General features: G+C 43.0%; 1 protein-coding gene across 1 annotated transcript; it reads left to right on the forward strand.

The window, feature by feature from the left end:
• Nucleotides 1–119: 119 nt before the first annotated feature.
• LOC308140873 (galactose-3-O-sulfotransferase 2-like) lies at nucleotides 120–12181 on the forward strand (the record flags this gene model as incomplete). The annotated part of the gene is made up of 3 exons (XM_080510826.1): nucleotides 120–243; nucleotides 1669–2286; nucleotides 12125–12181. Exons 1-3 carry the CDS (start codon nucleotides 223–225, stop codon nucleotides 12179–12181), a joined length of 696 nt encoding a protein of 231 aa, XP_080366952.1. The 5' UTR covers nucleotides 120–222.
• Nucleotides 12182–27192: the final 15011 nt, after the last annotated feature.

A 27192-nucleotide genomic window follows, 5' to 3' on the forward strand; every position in this document is an offset into this window, starting at 1 on the left:
AACGTCAGAAAATCCTGCCACCCAAAATCTCACATTGTTTATCTGAAGACACACAAAACGGGGAGCAGCACTGTCCAAAACATCCTGTTCCGGTATGGTGACACCAGGGGGTTGACCTTCGCCTTGCCCCGAGATGGACTCAGTCTGTGTTACCCAGGATATTTTAAAACAGATTGTGTCAAAAAGAACGGCCTGACTCATTTTGACATTCTATGCAGCCACATGAGGTTAAGAAAGTCTGAGGTGAGCTTCTTCACGAAATTATTCTCAATTAACTTTTGTTGTTGTCGTGAGTGTTTGACTGTGAATTACTAGTTCAGATTGTGTGTCAGTGTAAACATCACTGTTGTGCTCCTCAGTAAAAGTCAGTAATTGATTAGTTAGTATTGATTTCCTTTTAAAATAGAGGCGGTGACAATACTATTTCATATGAATTAAAACAAGAAGTTTCCTCCGAATGTTGTATTGAAGCCACGCCCCCTCACACCAGCCACGCCCCCTCATGCCAGCCACTCCCCCTCAAACCAGCCACGCCCCCTCAAACCAGCCACATGTCCATGAAGTGGCATTTTAACTTTTCAACTGCACAACTTAGTTCTTGCTTCATCTGTTTTCAGGGGGAAAAAAACATTTAGCTGAACTGTTTCGAAGATTGACCCCCACCACCCTGCAGATAAAACTAGTTTCGGCCGCTCGTATCCCAGATCTCATTCTTTTGGTCATGACCCAAAGTTCACAGGTGAATGTGGGGATGTAGACCGGCAGGTATATAGAGAGTTTTGCTTTATTGCTCAGCTCTCTCTTCCCCACAACGGTCCAGTACAATGACTCCTTTACTGCCATAGATCTGAGGGTCACTCGATCACACGAGTCTTTCTGCCATGACAAGGCCACAGTCCAGGAAGAGATAGAAAAAAAAGCAAACTGCTTGAATATAAGGCAGGGATGTTTTGAAACATGAAAATATATATATGTGTGTGTGAATTTGCTTACTAAACACTATCATGAGCCACTGTGGTAAAGTGTTTTGCCGAAGGTACAACCATCAGAAATGTATTTATGATCAATGTATTTATCTACTTCTATTTATTTATTTCAGATAATTATCTAATTTTCTTTTTTATCTCCAGTGGTTCCTCTAGGGGGCGCTACACTGGTGGTGGCCGGTTTTTGCCGCTGGTGGAGCCGTCCCATGGGTTTCCCTGCCCGGGCACCTGGCAGGTCCCCCGCGTATGCGGTGGGATTGGCTTGTCTGCCCGGTTGGGGGGGGATCTGTGGGGCGGCGCCCCCTGTGGTCGGAAGTTGTGCCGCCCCCAGTGTGGACGGCCCAAATATGTCCCTTTCCTCACCTTAGTCCTCGGTGTCCTGCCATGTCTCCATATCACTCGGCATGTCTTCACCTATGATGTGTGTCTGCATGTGTGCGTGTGTGTTTCACCTGCTTTTTATTCATCTATTTTATCTTTGCACTGTTTTTAATTAATTTTTAATTTTTGTGGAAGCACTTTGTGTTGCTTAATGTATAAAAAGTGCTATAGAAATAAAGATTATTATTATTATTATCAGTAAGACCCTGGAACAGTAGTATCATGTATTTGATGTATGTATGACTCATAGTGTTTTTATTTTTTTATGCATTAATCTTTGTTACTTTATGTTTTGCTCCAGGTGGAGAAACTGATGCCCAAAGATTCCTTCTACTTTTCTATTCTGAGACATCCTGTGTCTATGATGGAGTCTACTTTTACGTTCTTCAGGAACCTGAGAATCTTCAGCAGGTTCAAATCCTTGGATGACTTCCTCGACAATGGCCAAGATAACAGATCATTGACACACAACCATGGTCACAACCCTCTTGCTTTTGACCTCGGCTATGACAACACTGCCACAGCTGACACCTCAGGCCTGGAGACAATAGTTAACAAAGTGATTGCTGGCATAGAAAAGGACTTCCACCTGATTCTTCTCACTGACTACTTTGATGAGTCCATGATCTTGCTCAAGCACGCCCTCTGCTGGTCCCTGGATGATGTTGTTTCCTTTAAGGTCAACAGTCGTGCTAACGAAAGTCTTACGTCTGTTTCAATGACAACCGCTGAGAAAATCAAGAGATGGAACATTTTAGACTGGAGGATTTATCAACACTTTAACACCACCTTCTGGAACAAAGTGAGAAGTCTGGTTGGGGAAGAGGAGATGAAGCTTGAAGTTTCTCAACTGAAGGAACTACAAGCCAAGTTATCAAACACCTGCTTGGAAGGTGGACAGGCTGTCAATGCAATGGAGGTAAAAGAGAGGATGGCGGAGCCTCTCCGTCGTAAAATAGTGGTCCTTCAAGGTTATAACCTCAATCCCAACTTAGACATTCAAACCAAAGAAAAATGCCAAAGAATGATAATGTCAGCACCACAGTACAAACAACTTTTGTATAAAAAGCAGTTTGAAAAAACACAAGTGAAGTAAAAGTCTACAAGTTTTTCTTCAATTTCGAAGTGAAGAAAAAAAATCAATAAACATGCAACAGCAAACAGATATTAACAATTTACTAGTGCTATCAATTGATTAAAAAAAACTATAATTAATTTCACAATCTTCTGTAATTAATTGCGATTGTTCAAACTTTTTCAACTTAAGACAAGCTAGTAATAAAAATCTTTTTATGGAAAATGAATTAATGTAGACTTAACACATGTATAAGTATATTTTGTATACTTATATACAAGCATGTTCAAATGCTTGCTTCTGGTTTTGGGTGAACACTGTTTCTCTCCAAGTTAAGCAAAAACAAACCCAAGAATATCCACAAAGAGAGATAATATAACAAAACCCAGACTAAACGTTAGTGTGCAGGTCCAACACTTTGATATTCCTAGGAATAAAATTGTGAATTCAATGACATGAATTAAGTTGCAATAATATAATTAATACAATACTAATACAAAAAGAAACCACTCACACACACTCTCAACAGGGGGAACGAGAGAAACGCCACACGTGTGCGCACATACAAGAACATAGACACGAGACGCAGAGAAGGAGAGAGAGAGAGAGACAGAGAGAGAGAGAGAAGGAGGATAAATTAATAATTTACCCACAAGTTTGTAGTAATTCCTCCAGCTTTAGCAGTTTGGTGGCTCCTGCTGTTCAGCTGCAAAACAACGACTTTCACTGCCTCAAACGAGCCTTAAGGCAACTTTTTAAAAGTGCAACTTTCTGTGTAATAATGTGTCTCCCATCATTACGAGGTATTGTGCTGCTCTGCAGCCGGGTGGCTCCGTGCTGCTGCACCTGTTGCTCACCTGACAAAAGGTTGGAGAGTTAAAATGCAAACAAACAAAAAAAATACAACCCAAAGGAACCTGTAAGTAAACAAAACTATAATTCTTTTTAACGAGTGAAACGTTTTAAATTAATCGCCACAATTAACGTGTTCATTTTGACAGCAATAGAAGTTACTCCTCGTCATCCAGAGCAAATTAGTCGAACTATTGCTGTGACTGTTGTGATTTCAGCCTGAACACCAATTATGTTTCTTGATTATGATTTCTTATCTCATAAGGAGCGGTTATGTTGGATTTTGGTGGTGATCATCCATAATGATTATGAAAGATAGTTATCAATTATTTTATTCTATTAAGAATGGAATCTATGAAAAAAAAAAACTTCGCCCAACTAAGATCGTCTGAGTTCATTTGTGCCTAGACTTCCCACGTTTCTGCTGGTGTTTTGTGTTAGTGTTTCTTTTTATCCTGAACTTTTTCTTTCACTTTGTCCTGCCTTTTAGTCGACCACCTTTTTGCTCAGTTTGTTCAGAACCTTTTGGTTTTATGTTTTTTTTACCGAACTAAAGAGTTTTTGAACTTTAATCTTTGAGTCCAAGTCTGTATTTGGGTTCTGTAATTGAATTGTGACACTGGGAAACACGTCCACTGATGAACGGAATAAATGTAAAATATTCCATGCGAGAAATTTTTTTTGCCTGTTGCCTGTAAGCATTGTATTTGTTTTCTAAATAATTTTCAAAATGTGTTCGTAATTGTACTTGAAATATTGTTCAATTCCCCCTTGGTTTGGTATTTTACACACACACACACACACACACACACACACACACACACACACACACACACACACACACACACACACACACACACACACACAGAGGTCCACCTGCAGATCAGGACAGACCAGGGGTCCGTTTCACGAAGCAGGTTTAAGGATTACCCCAGGTTATTGAACACCGAGTTGAGGGAAATGCGGGATTTTCCGTTTCACAAAGGGAGGTAACTCAAACCGGAGGAAGCGGGGTAACTCAAACCTGTTTCACGAAGCGGTGTAACGTCAACTCCCGGTCAGTTACCGGGGCAACAGACGCCCTAGAACTAACCTGGTCGGGAGCAGGTTTTTGTCAGTGAACACGGAGTTTTGCTCTGGCTCCGCCCCCTTTCCAACGGACACGGGATTTCATTTCCTCATTCAGCGGGGGAGTTTTGGCGAAACAGTTCTGCAGTGCCTTATTCCCGAGGCAAATTACACGTCAACTTTATTCCCTCAATATGGAATGTGCTTTTGATAATGATCCGATTGATGAAGGCGCAGCATTACTTCGCCGAGAATTTAATATTCGCATCATCAGACCGCGCATAGATGTACTGGCATTTGCAGACACCTTCCTTTTTGAGCGGTACCGTTTTACTGCAGAGACCATTATGCACATCCACAGTTTAATCGCTCTGTACATTAGCAACATCACCAGCCGGAGCCTTGCCCTGACGTCATAGCAGATATTGTGTGTTGCTCTGAGTTTCCTCGCAAATGGCAGAGCTGTCAGAGACACCATATGCCATCATCACTTCGGGGTCTGACCACCACCACCACCACCAAATAAAGACATGATGCACAATTAATTTGGTCTTTTTTAATTCCTACAAATACAAGAGCTAGTTTAGTTAATGTAGTTAGTAGATAGCATAATTCACCTGGGACTGTACACCCACCCTTAACTTGTGCTCCAGTAGTTCAATTTACACATCTGCATTTCCTTAGCAGTGTTTTCCATCTTCTGGAGCAGGTGGAGTCTATAGATCTGTTTTACAGATAACTGGGAGGACATAAGGAGGACATTCAAATATTACAGTTGGACATGAATTCCACAGAATGAACCTCTGGTGTTTACTGAACATCTGTCTCACTGTCAGTCCTTGCAGTGGATGTTGAGGTACCCTCCTGCTGCTGCCCAGCCATGCCCTGTTAAAAATAATGTGTCAATACTTCAGTGTAGACAAAATATCACTCTTTATTCCACCACAATGTTTCAGAAATGTAAACAGGATGAGAACTATCATACCTCTATAGGCCTTTGTGGATCCTCCTCTGTAAAGGCAGCAGACAGGGTTTCCTCGTACTCTTCATCCTAGATGAATATGTTTCATTATATTTAAACTACCATTTTGCAAGATCTTTGGAGTGTTGCCTACTTACAAGGTATGTTGTGGCATGAGGGGGTCCAGCAGGCAGAGAGCACCATCACAATCTGTTGGGTGACAACAAAAAAAGACATGATGGGGAAATAAAGATGAACAAAAGGAGGCATAAAGAGATATATAGGCCTCGGCATATTATATATTAGGAAGGAAGTGGTATCTTGAGGGGTGAGCTCTGAAGAGGAGCTCCTCCAGGGATTCCCTCAGCCACTGGCCTCCCAACATTCTGGCTTAGGGCTCCTCTGCCTCTATTAAAGGTGGAGGTGCTGGGCCACCACCCGTTTTACAGGCATCTGCCTTCTTTCTGTTGGCTGAGTAAAGTCTGTCTTAGTTTAGCCTTAATTATTTGACAGCACATGATATGGGTGAGAAGACATTTATGTGTTTGAAAACAGCATTATGTTGGGAATAAAACACCTGCACAGTCAAATGGCCACTTGATATTTACTGTACAATGTCACACATGATCGAAATTACGTTAAGAAATGTATTGATTAACAATTAAATTGGCAGCGGTCTTACCCGATTGGACAATGTTTTTATATTTCACTTTCAGCTGCTGCCAAGAGCGCTTCTCCCCCGCGGAATTGCACCCAAACGAAATAAATTAATAAGCTACCATCAAGCAGTATTCCCTTGCAATAATGTTGCGATGACAAAGACGTTTGAACTTACGCATTCACTTGAGCAGCAATCTTCTTCCACGCCGCCTCCCTCTCTTTAGCAGCCGCTGCGCTGTTGCATTTTTTTTTGAATACGTTCATATTCGCCATATGATCGGATCAATACTTCCTGCTCCACTGGCGTCAAAAACTCCGCCCTCCGCGTCTCAGTTGTCATGGTGACTCGTTGAATCGGGGCTCCATTGATGCGGTCTTTTTAGAGTCGTGGTGCACGCGCTTGACTCTAGGTGAAACTACTCCGAGTTCATCAAACTGATCAAAATCCGGCGTCGTGAAACCGAAAACTCCGCGTTTTCTGTCTCAGTGTAACTCAATTCAGAGCTCGGTGTTAAGCCCATGGCTTCTTAAACCTGCTTCGTGAAACGGACCCCAGACCAGGAGTCTGCAGACTGGAGAACCTGGAGCTGAATCTGGAGTCTCGACAGGAAGATGTCTGGTCTGGATCAAGTCACCTCTGCAGCTTCGTGAGTCCATTTATCATCAGCCCATCAATATTTATCTAACGTTGCGTTCAATCATTGCCTTCTATTAAAAGTCTCTTGGACAGTAAATCAGTTAAAGGGTCTTCAACTCTTCTTTATGTAGGAATTTGATGTCTGTTTAGAAATTAGACAAAAGATCCATTTTCAGTCAGAACACTCCAACATGTTTGCTCAGCTTCAGAGTCGTAACAAAATTAGCTATATATGTAATTTCATTAATTTAGAAACACCTTTCTCACTTTTTACAATTCAATTATTAAAAGCAAAGAACAGTCGACGTAATAGTACAACTGTACACAACCCTAATGAAAAATTACACAAGATTAAAATGGTCTATTTTAAAAGTATACAAAGTAAAACCTTGGTGTGTTGAATCTACATTCACCCTTTTACAATTATCTTTTTAAAAGTGTGCGTCTACATCATATGACTGAGTTGATTTAATGTTTCATAGTGACAATCATTCCATTCATTTTCAGTTTAAAGATGTTCATCAGGTACACCAATTATTATTGTATTTTAACAACTTATTCAGCCCAAAGTGCAAACGCAGTTTCCCACTGCCACAAATTATGCAGTCACGAACTAGTGCAATGTTTGTTCCTCATCCGAAGAGATCCATCTCGTTGTTAATAGTGGCTTTCCTGTCAAGTAAGTACAATGATAAAACCAAACGGAAGCTCGAGCGGTTCACACGCACATACGTTTCAATCACGGTCCGGCCACTCGCACCAAATCCACTAAACCGTCATGTACATGAGCATCTTTGTTCCAAATGTTTCACTGACAAAACGAACTACTGAGTTTTCACTAAAGACTAATTTACAGACGTTTCAGTTAAATCATCGTGCTCATATTCTCCCATCATGCATTGCAGTGTGATCGTGTCACCGCTTCTCTTAAAATTCCTCGTTTTTCATTTTTCGGTTCGTGTAAAAATGGCGGTCAGTAAAATAGAACGTTCCTGTGAACAAAATGAACAATCTGACACAAATATTGTTTTGATCCACATCTCACACTTAAAGAAAATGTTGTTGAGATTTTTTCCTCCTCTTTTTTTCCCCCTCCATGTCCCTTCGGAGGCAGAACAGAATGAAAGGGGGAAAAATACCACAAGGGGAATTTCTGCTGCAGCCATGTTGAAATCTATTAAATGATCCCAAAATATCTACAATAACAATAATATAGTATATATATATATATATATATATATATAATTTTTTTTTATATATATATCTAAAATGTTCCATCTCTTGATTTTCTCAGCAGTTGTCATTGAAACAGAAGTAAGACTTTGGTTAGCGCAACTGTTGACCTTAAAGGAAACAACATCATCCAGGGACCAGCAGAGGGCGTGCTTGAGCAAGATCATGGACTCATCAAAGTATTCAGTGATAAGAATCAGGTGGAAGTCCTTTTCTATGCCAGCAATCACTTTGTTAACTATTGTCTCCAGGCCTGAGGTGTCAGCTGTGGCAGTGTTGTCATAGCCGAGGTCAAAAGCAAGAGTGTTGTGAACATGGTTGTCCTGTATGCCATCCTGGCCATTGTCTAAGAAGTCTTCCAGGGATGTGAAATTATCGAAGGCTTCAAAGCCATTGTAGAACATGAAAGCAGACTCCATCATTGACACAGGATGTCTCACAATAGAAAAGTAGAAGGAATCTTCAGGCATCAGTTTTTCCACCTGTAACAGAAGATAACAAGCAACAATTAATGTAAAATAAATATGATGTTATGTCATTCAAATACAAGACAACAGTGTGGCGTTTCACATTTGCATGAATGAACATTACAGTAAAACTGGTTTATAGACCTTTTACAGACAAAACAGTACTTTTCATATTCAGGAGAGTCTGTCAATGTCATTTTAGTCTTCATGTGGTTTTGACAATTGTCTACTTTTTGCCACATCTCAGATTTTCCCTGTTCTTATCTTTGCCTATTCAATCAATTCCCCAGATACCAAACCCTAAGATGTGAATGAACTGCCAAGACCAAGTCTTCAAAGGTTCTGATTTTTTTGTGACAATGAGGTTTACATTGACACACTATCTGAACTAGTGATTCACAGTCAAACACTCACGGCAACAATAAAAGTTAATTTAGAATAATTTTGTGAAGAAGCTCACCTCAGACTTTCTGAACCTCATGTGGTTGCATAGAATGTCAAAATTCTTCAGGCCGTTCTTTTCGACAAAACTTGTGTTGAATAATTTCGGGAAGGACATCATGTGCTTTTTGTTCCGGGGCAAGGCGAAGATTAACCCCTTGTTGTCACCATACCGGTACAGGATGTTTTGGACAGTGCTGCTCGCTGTTTTGTGTGTCTTCAGAAAAACAATGTGAGATTTTGGTTTGCAGGATTTCAGGGGGTTTTGTTTCCTTCTTTCCAGAAGCCCGTCATTGGACTGATTTCCAGCTGCCTCATTTTGACTTTTGACCTCCAATAAGTCGTCTTCCTGCTGGAGCCCCTGAATAGGAGGTGGATGATCTGTGGGGTGTTTTTCCTGTTGGGGTCTGAAGTTCTGCTGAACTAGTGGAGGAGGAGGACCGTCCTTCTGAGGACGAGGTTCTTTGGGATCATTCTGAGGACGAGGTTCTTTCTGGTCATTCTGAGGACGAGGCTCGTAGGTGTTGTCATTTGTCTTCAAGTATTTCACTGCAGGTCTCCCGTCAAGAGCAAAAAGCTTCCAAAGGGCACTGAAAGAGTAAAAAAAAAAGGTTTTTACTTTTAACACAGAAAAAAACCAAAGCATAATTTTCATAGAAAAGTGTATCAAGTTAGTTTTTCTTTTTTCTGAGACAAATTCATTTTTGAGGCCATCAGGAATACATTACCGTGACTTTCTGGGTGTGTGAGCTTTAAAAGTAAAGACATTTGTCAAAGTGTTCCCATCCAGAAGAACTGCTGGAGGACGTGAGAGACAGAAACAAAATTTCTCTTGGAACCCTCTTCATGCCAAAAATGTGACTACTCCAGATACTGAGTCCCAGTGCGAGGCAAGAAGTGGTATATGATATGTGCTCTTTACAAGAAGCAATATTAATATTTGGAATTTTCTTATGTTTTTGTAATATACATTTTAAAACTAGAAAGTTTCCTATGATATTGTGTGTGTGCCTACCGCTCGCTGCTGACTAGTATGCCCTCTGTCGTAGAAAATCTTAAGACCTTTGTACGGTTTTGTACTGAGATACTTTATATCGTGTTGATTGAGGTATTCACAGCTGACCTCAGATCTCAGTTTATCACGGCTTCTTGTTGTTCCTTGTTATTAATTAACCGACGTCTCTGACTCTAGAGGAAAAGGCGTGTTGTCGATGTTAATACCAGCTCCCCTGCCATTGATGGAATAGAAGGAGTAATTTCATCCTTTATTGAGCGGGGTGTGCTAATTGAAACTTGTCGACCCTGTATCACAATGATTCTGCCAAACCCACAGCCTGGCAGACCAGATGAGTGGAGATTTGTTTGAGATCTCCAAGCATTTACTAACATTGTTGCACCAGCAACACTGATTGTTCCAGATACCAACACTATCCTGGCTTCATTGCTCAGCGTTCTTTTCTATTCCCTTGCACTCAGATAGTCACTATCTGTTTGCGTTCACATACAAAGAGGACACACAGTATACATACGAAGTATACCAGTGCCTTTCTGATTTCTACCTCACACAGCCTGGACCAGTACATACATTGTCCTGGTTTGCACCACCTATTGTAATTTTGTTGTGTGTATGGAATCACATGCATACAACAAATACATATTATAGGATATTAAAATAATTCTAATTGGACTCATGAGGCCGCAGAGGGAAGTCGGTCCAGAACAGACATCTTCCTATCAAGACCCCCAGATTCAGCTCCAGGTCCACCTGTCTGCAGACTCCTGCTCTCTGTCTGTCTGTCTGTCCTGGTCTGCAGGTGTACCTGTGTGTGTGTGTTGACTCCTCCCCCTGTCTGTCTTCAGATGCTCTCTGGACGAGCGCCACTCCCAATAGAACCTCTCAGCCCTGGTTAAAATCATTTGGTTATGTTTGTATTGAAACGTGCGTTTTTTAATTTTCAAATGTCATTTAAATGTGATAAAACATCATATTTTAAGTTAAGATAGTGAGTTACACAGTACGTTTATTGTTCTACAAATCTATGTTCACAGTGCTAAAACTCACGCAAGAGCCAGTGTTGTTGTTGTTGTGGGAAGTCAAACTACAGTTCTCATTGGATGGCTGTCGATGTATGTAAAGATGTGTAAATGCAGCCATGCCATTGTTTGTATGTTATTTTATTTGTATGAAGAAATACAAAGTGTGGTCATCTGCAAGACATATGTGGCTTTTTATTTATGTGTATTAGCTCCCAGAGTTATTCTTTGTGCTCTCTCATTCACTCTAACACATCTTACGTAGTCTATATCTATATTATTACTAAAATTACTATTATTACCATTATTATTACCTGTATGTGATTCAACTTTTTCTTCCTGTTTACACATTTCCTGACTTTCTGCACCCCCTGTGTTTTTAACCAAAGATGTGGCTTCGCCCTTTGAGGAGGAGATTTTCGACTTGCAGAACAGTGAAAATCACTCACGGAGAGATATTCCAGGTTTCAAATGAAAGATGAACAATTGATTTAAACCAACAAAAATAATCTCTGTGGTTGACTTTCTTAAAAAATACAAACACTTATCATCAATTTAATTACCAATGGAAGTCATCAATGCAGCGTGATATGGCTTCATAAGCTGTACTAATCTGCAGTGATGTCCCAAAGTATCCATCTTTTTTTTACGATTGTTTACACACTAAAATAAAAATGTCCACACAATTTGCGAAATTCTACTCCAAGGAGCAAAACACCTCCACAGATTTGCACAACATTACACACAATGTCTGCTTCACCCTTTTTGCAAAACATTCCACACAGTGATTTGTAAAACTCTACACACATTTTCACATCTTGGACACAGATACGGATTGTGAGGTTACTTCCTTGCCATTACAAAGCCCCGGATTGCCAACGACCACACTAATGAACAAATTGGATAATCACATCCACCAGGTGTGGAAGCACACTTGTCCTAATTTGAAAACGCAGCACTCAGGTGTGCTATAAAAGGCAGCAGGTGAGTTCACCTGTCTTCAACAAACATGGAAGGAGCTAGAAGAAGAAGAAGAAGAAGAGTTGTTGAAAAAAACCTTTATTTAACAAACATCAATGAAGTCCATGTTCATTCGTCCTCACAGAGGAGACCAAAGGTTTGAAAAACACTCACACAGCGTGGAACCACAAACAGATCACACACTGTGATGGGCTATAAAATCAAAACACAAAATCACATGGAATATTAAAAAGTCACGATCAGACAGTCCTCCTCACCAAGGGAGCACAGGACCTGCCTGATTCCCCACACTGAAATAAAACCAGGCAAGTTTTTCGTGAGTTTAAAAAAGCTGTGTTCCACCCTCAGGCGAGCAGTGACCAGACCCTTAAAAACATGCAGTGGATCAGTAAAACCAACACCTGAGACTTGGTTCTTCCTGCTTCGCCAGATGGAAAGTTTCGCACATGCAAAGATAAAATTCAATAAAACCAGCTTTGCCTTTTTCTGCTTTATGTACCTTGGACCAAACACAAAAAGGGGGGCAGAGAAAACCTCTCCCAGAGCCTCCACCAGCCTTCGTAGAAGGGTGTATAGATTTGACAACCTGGGACAGGACACCACCAGATGTTCCACAGTTTCAGACTGTGAACAAAAAGAACAGTTCTCCCCAGTGCTTGGATCCAGACGGGCCAGGTTTCTGTTGGTGGCCAACGCTCCATGTATCACCCTCCACTGGAGGTCACCCATCCGCTTTTCCACGGGGGGTTTGTACAGGACCCGCCAGCTCCCCCTAGGGGAAGAACCCCCACCAAACAACCCAGTCCACCTCGACTCCTTCACTCCAGCCAGTGACTGCAGATGCAGGACCTTCACACAGCTGCCGTACAGATCCTTCCCAGGGCAGGACTGGAAGAGGCCCAGTCTGGGAGTCGTAATGGTCAGCAGGTTGACCTCCTCTTCCTCCCATTCCCCCACAGCAGGACGAACCCTCAGGGAGGGGAAAACGTAGTCCTCTCCGCTACTCCACTGTCCAACACGATTCTTGTCTTGTGCGAAGGAACGAAGAGGAGCAGGAAAAGACCGCCACACCTCTTCCACCAGGCACTGGACCACTCTGCTGGACCGAACCCCCAGCATCACCGTCAGCTGCTGCGTGGATGTCCGAGCCAGATGGCCCACTTTTACGATCCCCGCCTTGATGAGCTGACCTCTCAAGGTGGCTGAAGAGAAGGCCGTGGTGGGGATCAGACAGTTGTGGAGCAGAGGCTCCTCAAAGACCCATGGCCCCGGCTTGGTGTCTGAACGGGAGATTGTCAGAGTCTTCCATGCCTCCATCATGGATTTGTAGAAAGGAGTCAGTCCGGAAAGATCACACTCAGCTGGGTTAGAGAGAAAGAGCTGTTTGTCCAGACCGAGTCCCCCAGCCTTCCTCAGTACCAGCCGTGCCAGTGGCGTCCAGACCGCCGAGCCATAGAGGAGCCTCTGTAGAGCCTGCAACCTGAAGGCCACAGTTCTGGAGACGGTGTCGATGAGGCCCTGCCCCCCCTCTGCCACAGGGAGATACAGGACCGACGCTCGCAGCCAGTGTCGGCCAGTCCAAAAAAAGTCTACCAGAAGTTGCTGCAGTCTTTCCAGGAGGCCCGGCGGAGGGACCAGAACTTTTAATTTGTGCCACAGAGACGAGGCGACCAGATTGTTGGCGATGAGAGTTCTTCCCCGGTAGGACAACTGTGGCAGCACCCATTTCCATTTAGACAACCTGGCCCGCACCAGATCCAGCACTCCCTCCCAGTTTTTCCCCTCCCTGTCCTCGTTCCCCAGCCACAGATCCAAGGCCTTTATGCCTGAGGTCCCCCACTTAAGATTACCAGGGAGGCCAGGAGTGTCCTGAGGACTCCAGCGTCCCACCAAACACGCCTCACTCTTCCCCCAGTTCACTCTGGCTGAAGAGGCTTTCTCATACAGGGCTAAGCTGTCCTGCAAAGCAAGCACATCCTCTTGACCTGCTACAAACACATTTATGTCGTCTGCGTAAGCCGACACAACCACCTTGGACTCGGCAACAGACATCGGCAGACACAAACCCCTCAGCCGATTTTTCAGTCTGCACAGCAGTGGCTCAACAGCCATGCTGTACAGCTGGCCTGAGATGGGGCAGCCCTGTCGGATGCCTCTATGGACAGGTACAGGACAGCTTAGCCCTCCCCCCACCTTAATGACACACGACGCCTGGCTGTATAACAGCTTAATCCATGACAGAAAAGTGTCTCCCACCCCAAACGCCTGCAATGTTGAAAACAAAAAAGAGTGATCGACCCGATCAAAAGCTTTCTCCTGATCAATTGAAATAATAGCAGTGTTCAAGTGGTACAATTTACAACAGTCAAAAATGTCCCTCAATAAAAACAAATTGTCATGGATTGACCTGTCGGGGACACAGTATGATTGTTCACTGCCAATTAATAAATCAATAAAATCCTTTAATTTATTAGATAGAACTTTTGATAAAATTTTATAATCCGTGCACAGCAGAGCGACAGGCCTCCAGTTTTTCAATAGGGTCACATCCCCCTTCTTAGGCAGCAGGGAGATCACCGCACGGCGGCAGGAAGCAGGAAGGGTCCCGTTATTAAAAGAGTCTCTGTAGACGTCCAGCAGGTCCCCTCCCAGCAGGCTCCAGAAATGTTTATAAAACTCTGGGGGGAGTCCATCGAGGCCCGGAGACTTCCCAGAGGCCATCTGGGACACTGCAGCGCTCAGTTCCTCCAAAGAGAGGCCTGAGCTCAGCACCTGACGGTCCTCTGGACTCAGCTGAGGCAGATCCTGCAGCAGCTCAGCAGCAGCATCCCCATCACAGCTCTCCGCCCCAAACAGATCCGAGTAAAAGTTCACAGCATGCCTCCTCATCTCTGCCGGGTCCGACGTCAGCCGCCCATCAGGCAGTCGGAGACACACCATCTGCCTCCCCTGAGCCTCCGATCTCTCCAGAGCGAAGAAGAAGGATGTGGGAGCATCCATGTCCCTCAGGGTGCTGAGCCTGGCCCGGACCAAGGCTCCTTTGGCTCTCTCCTGAAGGAGAGTCTTCAGTTGGTGCTGCTTAGAGAGCAGCAAGCCAGTGTCAGGATCAGAACCGTTCTGCAGTCCACTAATTTCGGTCTCCAGCTCTTCAACCGCCCTCCGAATCCTGACTGTGGAGAAGGAGGTGTACTGCTGGCAGAAACTCCTAATCTGGCCCTTCCCCACCTCCCACCACTGACTGAGAGAAGAAAAACCCTCTTTTTGTCCTGCCCAGTACTTCCAAAAGTAGCTAAAATTTTCACAAAAATTGAAATCATTTAAAAGTTTAACATTAAAATGCCAAAAAGAGCCTGTTGTCCTTTTAGCAGATAAAAGAAGCTCTGCTAAAACTAGGTGGTGGTCTGTAAACCCAACAGGGACAATGCGGCAATTCACAACACGAGTGATAAAAGAGGCAGACATATAAAACCGATCTAGTCTGGCTGCACTGATTCGATTGTCTACCACCTTGACCCAAGTGAATTGTACATCAGAGGGGTGTTTATCCCTCCACACATCCACCAGGTCAGCCTCCATCACTAGCTGAGATAGGAACTGGGAGGACTGGGGGTGGGGTTCTGCTCCTGTCCTGTCCACACCATCAACTGGACAACAGTTCCAGTCTCCTCCCATCACCACAGTCTCACCTTGACCGATGGTTGTCACCACTGCCTTCATTTTTTTAAAAAGCGACAACCGCTCTGCACCACCATTCGGTGCATACATATTAATAAAACAAAAACTGAAATCATCAATTGTCGCTGTGACCATTAAAAGTCGGCCTTTTTCTATTTCTAACCGTGATAAAATCTTTACGTTAAGATGAGGAGAGAAACAGATGGCGACTCTAGCACTAAGATTGGAGCCGTGACTCAGAACCTGCTAGCCCGGCCACCAGAACCCCCAGTCTGGTTCTATCAGGGCGTCACTGTGAGTCTCCTGCAAAAAGACCACGTCTATCCTTTTCTGTTTGATCGTCTCCATCAATAAGCCCCTCTTCTGTGCATTTCTACCCCCGTTTATATTGAGTGAGGCGACTGTCAAGGCCATCAGAGGAGGAGAAGAAAACACAGAACAGACAAAGAGAACCAGCAGATAAGAAAACACCCCGTGAAGTATGATCATAACACAAATTATTTGGAAAACTTCATCTTCTTTGCCCTTTTGCGGCTCTTTAAAGAATTTTTAACCGCAGTGACATGCTTCCTCAGACGATAGCGCTTCTTCTCATCCAGCAGCTCAGTGCTGACTGACTTCTGCAGAGCGCTCACCGTCCGGACAAACTTTTCGGCACTGGGAAAATAACTCCCCACGTCAACCTGCCGACCAAAGGAGTCCTTGAGAAATACATTGATCTCCTCCAAAGAGTAGATGTCCGAGCTCTGAGAGACACTGCCTGCAAGTGATGAGACACTGCCTGCAAGTGATGCAGTGTCGGAGTCAACCTCATCTTCAGAGTCCAGTCCAGTAGCCCCTGGAACCTCCGGAGCCCCCGGAACCTCCGGAGCCTCCGGACCAGCCTGCTGCTCTGCTGACCGACCACTCAGGGTCTGCAGTTCCTCCTCCATCTCAATACACTGCTCCCCATCCGTCCCCACCTGTCCACCAGTCACCTGTCCACCAGTCACCTGCCCACCAGTCACCTGTTCACCAGTCGCAGCTTTTTTTGCCTTTTCTTTCGGCTCGTTCTCGTCCACACTTGAAATGTCCCCCTCCACTCCCTCTGCCCTTGTCTCCTTCTGAACCGTCTCAGCTCCAGTCACACTGGAGTCAGTGGCTGCAGCACCCCGGGAGCCCCACGCACCTGTGGGGGCGGGGCCGGCCGGCCGCCCCTCCGCCCCGCAGACCCCCGGAGCCGCGGCGGCGGCCGGAGCGGCCCCCCCGGGCCGATCCGCCGCCACCGCGGAAACACCCGGTGCCGCCGCCGCCGCCGCCCCGGAACCACCCGGAGACGGGGAGCGGGCCGCCGCCCCGGCGCCGCCGGGAACGCCGCCCGCGCCAGCCGCCGGCGCGGCTGCAGCGCTCGGCTCTCCGCCGTCAGTCCGGGGTCCCGCAGCGTTTTGCCGCCGCGGACACGCGATCATTTTATGCCCCAGCTCTCCACACTCGAAGCATTTAAAGCTCCCCGAGGTCGCATACACCATATAAACTCCTTCCTCATGCTTCACCCGGAAAGACACGTCCAGTGTCTGAGTCTCAGACTCCAGAAACATGAACGCTTGTCTCCGCAGAGACTGGACATGTCTCAGTTTCGGGTCCTTGCAGCCCAGACCCACAGGACGGAAACCACTCGCGAACTTACCAAATCTCCGCAGTTCCCGCTCCAGAGCCTCGTTGGAGATGAACGGCGGGACTCCGGACACGGTGATCCGTGTGGACGGTACGGCCAGCGGGGACACTTGGATGAACTCGTCGTTCATCACAAGTCCGCTCTCGATCAGATCAGCCACAAACTTTGCGTCTTTCAAAAAGACCACCACAGCTTTATTCATACGAGAAGCGTAGGTGATGTTCTCGTACCCTACCTTCTCCCCAACCACCTGCAGCACCTGCTCCACCGTGGAGCCGGGCTGCGACACCAAACGCACTCCATGTCTCAGAGACACGGGAGACGCCCCGGAGGACGCCATCCGGTCCACGGGACACGGAAAAACTCACAAAAAACAACAATAAACTAAGTTTAAACAACACTAACAAACCATAAAAATGATCATACAAAACACACAGTTGGAAAAAAGAAGAAAAACACACAACAAACACGTTTTTTTTTAGTTAATTAATTCGCCCTCTTCGCTCCCTCCCAAACACACGTCCGCACGTGAAGAAGAAGAAGAAGAAGAAGAAGAAGAAGAAGAAGAAGAAGAAGAAGAAGAATGAGAGGGGGAGCTCAAAGAGGAGATGAAGGAGGTAGAGGAAGAGGAGATGAAGGAGGTAGAGGAAGAGGCCTAGGTAGAGGAAGAGGAGAAGAAGGAGGTAGAGGAAGAGGCCTAGGTAGAGAAGGACTTGAAGAGTTGATAGAACCTGAACAAAGAAGACGAGGACCAAATGTGACTCAAGAAATCCGTGCAACACTTATTGACCATGTTATCAACCGTGGACTGACACTGATGGAAGCTGGACAAAGAGTTCAACCAAATGTCAGCAGAAATATTGTTGCGTCAGTAATTCGGAAAACATCATCGAGAAAACAGGTAAGCTAACGACACAGTACATTGAAACTGAAGCTTGCTGTACTTATCATCAATATTGTTTACTGTGACATTTGACAGTAGGCTGCATGTGTATTTTTTTAATATTTTCTTTTTACATAGGATTGAGGGTCGAGGACACCAAGGTGGAAGGCGCCTTATGTTCACTCGCGCACAAGAGGCCGCCATTGTGAACATGGTTTTGACCAATAATTGTATCAGGCTGTGAGAAATCCAAGGCAATATCATCAATGATGACCATATTTTCAATAACATCCAGTGAGTCTCTCTGTCAACATTGGGTCGAATCCTCAAGAAAAAAAAGAGTGAGAAATGTAGTTGGACACAGGGCGATCGCCAATGTGCCAGGGCAGCGAGGGGGTAACATCACCCTTTGCGCTGCTATTACACAAAATGGGGTCCTCCACCACCATGCAAATCTGGGACCCTATAATGCAAATCCAATACTTGCATTTCTTGACAGATTGCACGAGATTGTCACAGCATTAAACCAAGTGGACCAGATGCGGTATATTGTCGTTTGGGACAATGTCTCATTCCATCTGGCTGCTCTGGTCCATAATTGGTTCCATGAGCACCCTGAATTTGAAGTCTTATACCGTCCCTCATACTCCCCCTTCCTGAATCCAATAGAACTGTTTTTTTTCAGCATGGCAGTGGAAGGTATACGATCTGCGGCCCTCTGACCGTTTGCCCTTCATTCAGGCCGTGGAGCCTGTGATCATATGGAAGCAGCTTCTGTGCCGGGGTGGATTCGTCACACGAGGCGATTGTTCCAACGCTGCCTTGCCAATGAAGACATAGCCTGTGATGTGGATGACATCTTCTGGCTTGATCCAGCCAGACGGAGAGATGAATAGTTACAGTATTCTTGTTGCTTTTACAGTAGTTTTTCTTCAGAGTCAAGTGTATGTACTTCATACAGGGATTTTTATTTGTCTTCAGATTTTATTTGTTTCATTGATTTCATTGTTGGTTGATTACTGTAACTGATTATGATAAGAAATACTGTAAGTATTGTAATAAACACTTGAAATATTCAGTGCTTGGTAAGTTTATAGTAGGCCTAGTTGTGTACATTGTCCCTATATCTCAGTTTACTCATGAAGAATGCTGTGGGTTTGTCACAATTTTTTTTTGACATCTAAATGATCCCTTACGTAACAATGTCTGGCCAAATATCTAGCACAGGGTATTTCCTAAAATTCGTTTTTTTACAAATGTGTTTTTTTTTTTAATTTATCACAGCAGTGTGAAACTGGCTGAAATTGTGTCTGATCATTGAGGACTGTGTTGGTCAAATGAAAACTAATAGCATTTTCACAAATAAGTGTATATGTTTTGACTGAAGTATGTCATTTTGCAAACAATCTAGGAATCATGCCAATTGAGCGTGGTGTTTGGATAATTGTGATTATATTTTGAAAAAAAAGAACCCGGTTTTCAAAATTGCGTGTAAACAATTGAAAAAACAACTGTATAACGCCTGTAATCAGTTCAGGACCACGGACAGCGCCCACCACTATTTTACCACTAACACAGTATAATGAAAAATAAAGCACCTCTGCCTCTTGCTTCGCTCACCGTGAGTACAGTGACACCTAGTGGACAATGAAACATTTCCCTTGAGGGCACTTTTTCCACTATTACATGCAGTAGGAATGCAGGCAACTGTAGTGACTTTAACTGTATAGTGATTGAAGTAACTTGTCTTCAAAAGCAAGTACAGTACGAGTAGTTATCAGAGTACATGTAAGAGACAACTATAACAATACTCTCCTCAGGATCCAACAGGGGAAGTTTTTTTTGTGTGTGAAGATTTGCCAGTAGTGGGAGTGGCTAAATTGGTGTTAGATGGGATCGTTGTTATATCTATATGCAGAATCGAGTTGCCATCGTGAGCCAGCCAAGCGTCAGCAGTGATGCGAGTGGTAAAATGATTCAATTTAACTCTGTTATATTTAATTCATTGATATTCGATTTCAGTGTGGTTGGAGAGTTTCTCATGTTTTCATTCAGAACTTGTATCGTCACACAGTATACTTCCACTTCTGAACAATAAGAAATAGAAAATGGAGCCACTGTATCCACAGTTTCTTCACATGTTTTATTTGTGCTTTGGTATTAGTGACTATCTTTGCACTGCTAAGTGAATTTCAAGTAGTTTCTTTACCCTTGATACTTTTGTGTGTGTGGAACTAAAGTTTGATGTGCATTTGTGTTTGTTTGAATGCAGGGCAGAGAACCTGGATTTTGGTAATATATGTCTGATAAGATATACTAAACAATTAATTTGGAATTTGATCCAACAGTTAGGTTACTGTAATAATAATTATCAAAATCAACGGTACAGTCTGAAGAATGTCAGAGTTCTGGACAAAGAAGAGATTGACATTTAATTCACGATCATGCACATTAATAAGACAAGGGGTCCGTTTCACGAAGCAGGTTTAAGGATTACCCCAGGTTATTGAACACCGAGTTGAGGGAAATGCGGGATTTTCCGTTTCACAAAGGGAGGTAACTCAAACCGGAGGAAGCGGGGTAACTCAAGCCTGTTTCACGAAGCGGTGTAACGTCAACTCCCGGTCAGTTACCGGGGCAACAGACGCTCTAGAACTAACCTGGTCGGGAGCAGGTTTTTGTCAGTGAACACGGAGTTTTGCTCTGGCTCCGCCCCCTTTCCGACGGACACGGGATTTCATTTCCTCATTCAGCGGGGGAGTTTGGTGAAACAGTTCTGCAGTGCCTTATTCCCGAGGCAAATTAGACGTCAACTTTATTCCCTCAATATGGAATGTGCTTTTGATAATGATCCGATTGATGAAGGCGCAGCATTACTTCGCCGAGAATTTAATATTCGCATCATCAGACCGCGCATAGATGTACTGGCATTTGCAGACACCTTCCTTTTTGAGCGGTACCGTTTTACTGCAGAGACCATTATGTACATCCACAGTTTAATCACTCTGTACATTAGCAACATCACCAGCCGAGCCTTGCCCTGACGTCATAGCAGATATTGTGTGTTGCGCTGAGTTTCCTCGCAAATGGCAGAGCTGTCAGAGACATCATATGCCATCATCACTTCGGGGTCTGACCACCACCACCACCACCAAATAAAGACATGATGCACAATTAATTTGGTCTTTTTTAATTCCTACAAATACAAGAGCTAGTTTAGTTAATGTAGTTAGTAGATAGCATAATTCACCTGGGACTGTACACCCACCCTTAACTTGTGCTCCAGTAGTTCAATTTACACATCTGCATTTCCTTAGCAGTGTTTTCCATCTTCTGGAGCAGGTGGAGTCTATAGATCTGTTTTACAGATAACTGGGAGGACATAAGGAGGACATTCAAATATTACAGTTGGACATGAATTCCACAGAATGAACCTCTGGTGTTTACTGAACATCTGTCTCACTGTCAGTCCTTGCAGTGGATGTTGAGGTACCCTCCTGCTGCTGCCCAGCCATGCCCTGTTAAAAATAATGTGTCAATACTTCAGTGTAGACAAAATATCACTCTTTATTCCACCACAATGTTTCAGAAATGTAAACAGGATGAGAACTATCATACCTCTATAGGCCTTTGTGGATCCTCCTCTGTAAAGGCAGCAGACAGGGTTTCCTCGTACTCTTCATCCTAGATGAATATGTTTCATTATATTTAAACTACCATTTTGCAAGATCTTTGGAGTGTTGCCTACTTACAAGGTATGTTGTGGCATGAGGGGGTCCAGCAGGCAGAGAGCACCATCACAATCTGTTGGGTGACAACAAAAAAAGACATGATGGGGAAATAAAGATGAACAAAAGGAGGCATAAAGAGATATATAGGCCTCGGCATATTATATATTAGGAAGGAAGTGGTATCTTGAGGGGTGAGCTCTGAAGAGGAGCTCCTCCAGGGATTCCCTCAGCCACTGGCCTCCCAACATTCTGGCTTAGGGCTCCTCTGCCTCTATTAAAGGTGGAGGTGCTGGGCCACCACCCGTTTTACAGGCATCTGCCTTCTTTCTGTTGGCTGAGTAAAGTCTGTCTTAGTTTAGCCTTAATTATTTGACAGCACATGATATGGGTGAGAAGACATTTATGTGTTTGAAAACAGCATTATGTTGGGAATAAAACACCTGCACAGTCAAATGGCCACTTGATATTTACTGTACAATGTCACACATGATCGAAATTACGTTAAGAAATGTATTGATTAACAATTAAATTGGCAGCGGTCTTACCCGATTGGACAATGTTTTTATATTTCACTTTCAGCTGCTGCCAAGAGCGCTTCTCCCCCGCGGAATTGCACCCAAACGAAATAAATTAATAAGCTACCATCAAGCAGTATTCCCTTGCAATAATGTTGCGATGACAAAGACGTTTGAACTTACGCATTCACTTGAGCAGCAATCTTCTTCCACGCCGCCTCCCTCTCTTTAGCAGCCGCTGCGCTGTTGCATTTTTTTTTTTTAATACGTTCATATTCGCCATATGATCGGATCAATACTTCCTGCTCCACTGGCGTCAAAAACTCCGCCCTCCGCGTCTCAGTTGTCATGGTGACTCGTTGAATCGGGGCTCCATTGATGCGGTCTTTTTAGAGTCGTGGTGCACGCGCTTGACTCCAGGTGAAACTACTCCGAGTTCATCAAACTGATCAAAATCCGGCGTCGTGAAACCGAAAACTCCGCGTTTTCTGTCTCAGTGTAACTCAATTCAGAGCTCGGTGTTAAGCCCATGGCTTCTTAAACCTGCTTCGTGAAACGGACCCCACATCACTAAGTTCATGATCCCCAAAAAATGATTTATTTACAATGAAAACAAAACAAAAACACGCAGATTTATTCTAACTAATTATACAGCTTGGTGTGTGTGTGTGTGTGTGTGTGTGTGTGTGTGTGTGTGTGTGTGTGTGTGTGTGTGTGTGCGACCTGACAAGAACTGTTCAGATCTATTAAAATTGTCAATGTATGATGAGCATGACAGACTTCTAATTGCAGGTTCAGTTGTTGTACTCCTTTCTACTGAACGTAACAAACGATCTACACGAGGGACTCACGACTCATGACTCAGTGCATTTTAATTATTACATTATACTTATAGCAGTTTTTAAATTCTTTTACGGGCAATTAGTGTTGGTGGATGGGTGGGTGTGTGTATGCATGTGTGGGTGTGTATGTGTATGTGATTGGGTGTGTGGGGCGTGTGCGTGTTTCTATTTTATTTTTATTTAAAATGTTTCTCTTTTATGTGAAGCACTGTGTGTTGCATATATGTTTGTATGAAAAGTGCTCTATAAATTAGGTTTGATTTGATTTGATGACAGCAGCTCGTGTGACAGTATGCAGTAGCGGTGCGAGAAATTTGATTATAGAAAAATGGATGGGCCAGTTAAAATAAGCTCCCCAAAACCTAATGGGTTCCCCATCTTTATTTGCTTTTAATTTGTGTTTGTTCAGACAGGGAGATGGAGGATCCCCTCACACAAGCGATGTTTGTGAGAACAGGATGAGTTACCTTTGGTAGGAACTCATTGCTCTCCTGAACAACAGAAAAGACCTTCTAACCTGAATGCTCTCCCTTTAATTGGCTTTTACACCAATGGACACTTTGATAAATACTTGTAATGTCTTACCATTTAACTGGTAAAGGCTTGATTTTGTCAGTAAAAATGTGATGATACTGTAATACATGTAATCCGTTTAACAGATGAACACAAACCATGTCTTAATGTCACATGTACAATTAAAAGTAACATTGTTAAACACCTGTTGTTGTTAAAAATTGTCACTAAAATCTTGTAAAAGACTTTTTTTTAAATCTGTTCTTATCAGTTCTTTATCTGATACACATGGATCTGGTGTTGCACCTCCAGGTATGGCCAATGGGCACAAATCAATCCTCTGATGTCCTACCCTTTTACATAAAGACCAAGATCATCCATACCTGCTGAATGTGGAGCCATGAAGGATTTCTTTATTTCTATTTGGGCAGAATCATGGAAATCCCCCTTATTGCTTGATGGGTTAAAGAGGTAAACATATGCTTGTGTACAATAATAATTGGTGCTGTGCTGTTACCTTCCACGTGTGTTTGTGTTGAATCAGGTCAGTTGTTCAGGTTAGACAACATATTTCCTGAGTGCCTCGCCCATCTAGTATATTCAAGCTGTCATCTCTTTATGAGTGAGATCAAACTAATCCTTTAATGCTCAGTTAGTGGCATACGACGCACACCACACCCGCTTCACATGTTTTCATCATGTGAAGTCGAGAGAAGCAGGATTTCTTCTCTAAAAACCTATGTGATTTCATAAAGACACCAAATCCACACCATGTCTGCCACATAAATTAAACAACATGCTTTTCAATCACTAGTTGTCACGGTAGGCCACCGGCCTGCTCTCCATTCAGAAACATACCTGTCATTCCTGCAACATTAAGCAGTACTTAAAAGACACAGCGAACTCAATAACTCTAAACATCTGGCAAACCACCAACCATCTCATGCTCCACACATCATCACACAAAATGGAAGCTGGGAAAACAAAACAAAATAAATATTTTGTTTGTTAACTCAAAATATCTACTGAACCAACAACCACCTCATGAACACAAAGGGCAGCAGGGAGGACAATGCTTTATTAATTAATTCATTTATTTGATTTATTAATCTTTATTTAAGTTACCGGTACCACGACAAACCTATAGCTGCCAATCACAACAAAACCTTTGTAATGCTTCAGCCTCAGATTCAGGCTCTGCATACTTTATTGTGAAAGAAAGTGAACATTATCAAAAGTAATGATAGAAACATGTTATATGATCAATGAGAGAACTGTAATTCTGCAAATCAGTTCATTTGAGGAACGGCTCTGAGAGTCGACATAAATGATATGTGAAGGATGAACTCACATCATGAAAACTGAGAACACGGCTCTGAAGCGTCAACTCAAGTATTTTCAGACGCAACATTTCAAACATTCCAATGACAGGGCACATAATCCAACAAACAAACGGTAAAATTACTTATTTTATCCTCTTAAGGCTTCAGTAGTTTCAACACACTTTTACATGATCAGCGTGTTCACCCACTCATTCACATGCCTGTCATTCACACAGCAATTTTCAATTCTCAAATTCACCACAAAATAAAAAAAGCAAAAGGTTCATCCTACTCCTTTTGGGATATCTTGAGGCATCATTTATTTATTCAATTCTTTTTCACTTTCTTTTGCTCGCGTCTGAAATAAACTTTGTAATTCTCAGCAAGGGCATTTCTACATATAGAAAATAAGGACTGAAAAATGAAAAGCTCTTCCAATTGAGCCACAGGAGGCAATACGCACCAAAATAGATTTCATATGACAAACTAAATCATCTCCTTTACCAGAGATTATGAAATTATGAGCCACAAGAGATTATTGGATTTTTATCTGTTCGTTCATTGAAGTGGGAAGATTTTCAAATACTGTTTGCCGTTCCATAATGTTAAACAATATTGGAAATAAAACAACGATGTTTGTGTCGTAGTGTTTGCAATGGTTCCCCAGTGAGGTGACTGGTGTCAGCATTGGCCTCCAGCTCAGCATCAACTTGACTTTGAGACCCTGCACTTTTTTCCACATCTACCCAACATCTGTTTGCGGCTGGCATTACGCCACATGAAGGCACTCAGGAGAGCTGATGGGGGTCGAGGGTGAAGGTCAGTCCTGTCCTCTGTGGGAATCTAACCTGCAAACTATAGATTGATTAACCGATGGATCTCAGAATGATGGTCCTCAGCTTGGCTGTGACAGGATTCCAGGTGAGAGGTTTTATTGGGAGTGGCACTTGTATAGTACCTGAGGAGCGACAACAGCTCAGGGGAGGAGTCCATACTGACACACCTGTAGATCAGGACAGACAGGGAGATGTCAGCAGGAGCCTGCAGACTGGTGGACCTGGAGCTGAATCTGGAGGTCTTGATAGGAAGATGTCTGTTCTGGACCAAATCACCTCTACAGCCTTGTGAGTCATTTTTTCTTAAATCCATCCACCTTTATCTAACGTTGGGTTTCATGGTTGTCTTCTATCAAATAATGGTACATAAATTCAATTTGGGTCATCAGCTCTTCTATACAGAATGTCTATACATAGGAATAGGGAAAAAATAGTATATATATATATATATATATATATATATATATATATATATATATATATATATATATATATATATATATATATATATATATATATATATATATATATATATATATATGTAATATCAGTAATCAGTAGCTTACTCTAAGTACTAGAATAAAAAGTAATGTACCACAGTACTTTTAGTTACTTTTGGATTACTTCACCAGTAAACATAAAAAAAAATAAAGACAAGAAACAATAGAAAGAATAGAAAGTGTCATGTGCTCAGTTTATTGACAGACCGTATACACAGAATACACAAATTGCACTTAACAGAACAAGTTTTGAACTATCAAAACTCAGTAACAAATCAGGTGTCTAACACAGATTTATTTTTTTTTTTTTTAAGAATCAAAACCACAATACAAATACAGCTTTCAATTATTCAAGTGTTAGTGCTTGTTGGGTACAAAACCTGGAAGAATGACAGAAAAGAGACAAACCCCAGTATCGAGAGAAATAATAGTCAAAACAATCAATATTCTTGCGCAAGGGCAGAGGAATGAAATCGCCTCACAGCTCGTTCATCGATCTGCAAAGTTCTTCCTCTCCCATGACCAGTTTTATTGACAAGCTTAAAGTAGGCGTTTACATTTTCATGAAGCAAGCGTGGTACAATCAAGACTGGTTGAAACCAGTTCACAGGCAAATGAGAGTGAATCTTCTGTGTGAGCAAAGTTGATAGGAATGTTTTTGATAAGGTGGTCTTCTGGCCGAGGCGGCCAAAGACCTTGGAAACGTCGCAGAGTAGTTACAGCCCAAATATCTTCCTGTGAGCGCAGCTCATAACCTTGCAGTGATGAGCAGTGTTCAACACAAACATGCATGAATCAACGATAACTTACAAAGTATTAATTCTCTTTATATTAAGTACTAATAATTAATATAAAGTACGAGTTTACTTAACAGTGCTAAAAACAATTTCTATTCAAGAAAATGCACTCATCTTTTTCAAAACACTTTCAAAAATCTCTCTCATC

Source organism: Blennius ocellaris (genome assembly GCF_963422515.1).
Source record: "Blennius ocellaris genome assembly, chromosome: 2".
In the NCBI taxonomy this organism is placed as follows: domain Eukaryota; kingdom Metazoa; phylum Chordata; class Actinopteri; order Blenniiformes; family Blenniidae; genus Blennius; species Blennius ocellaris.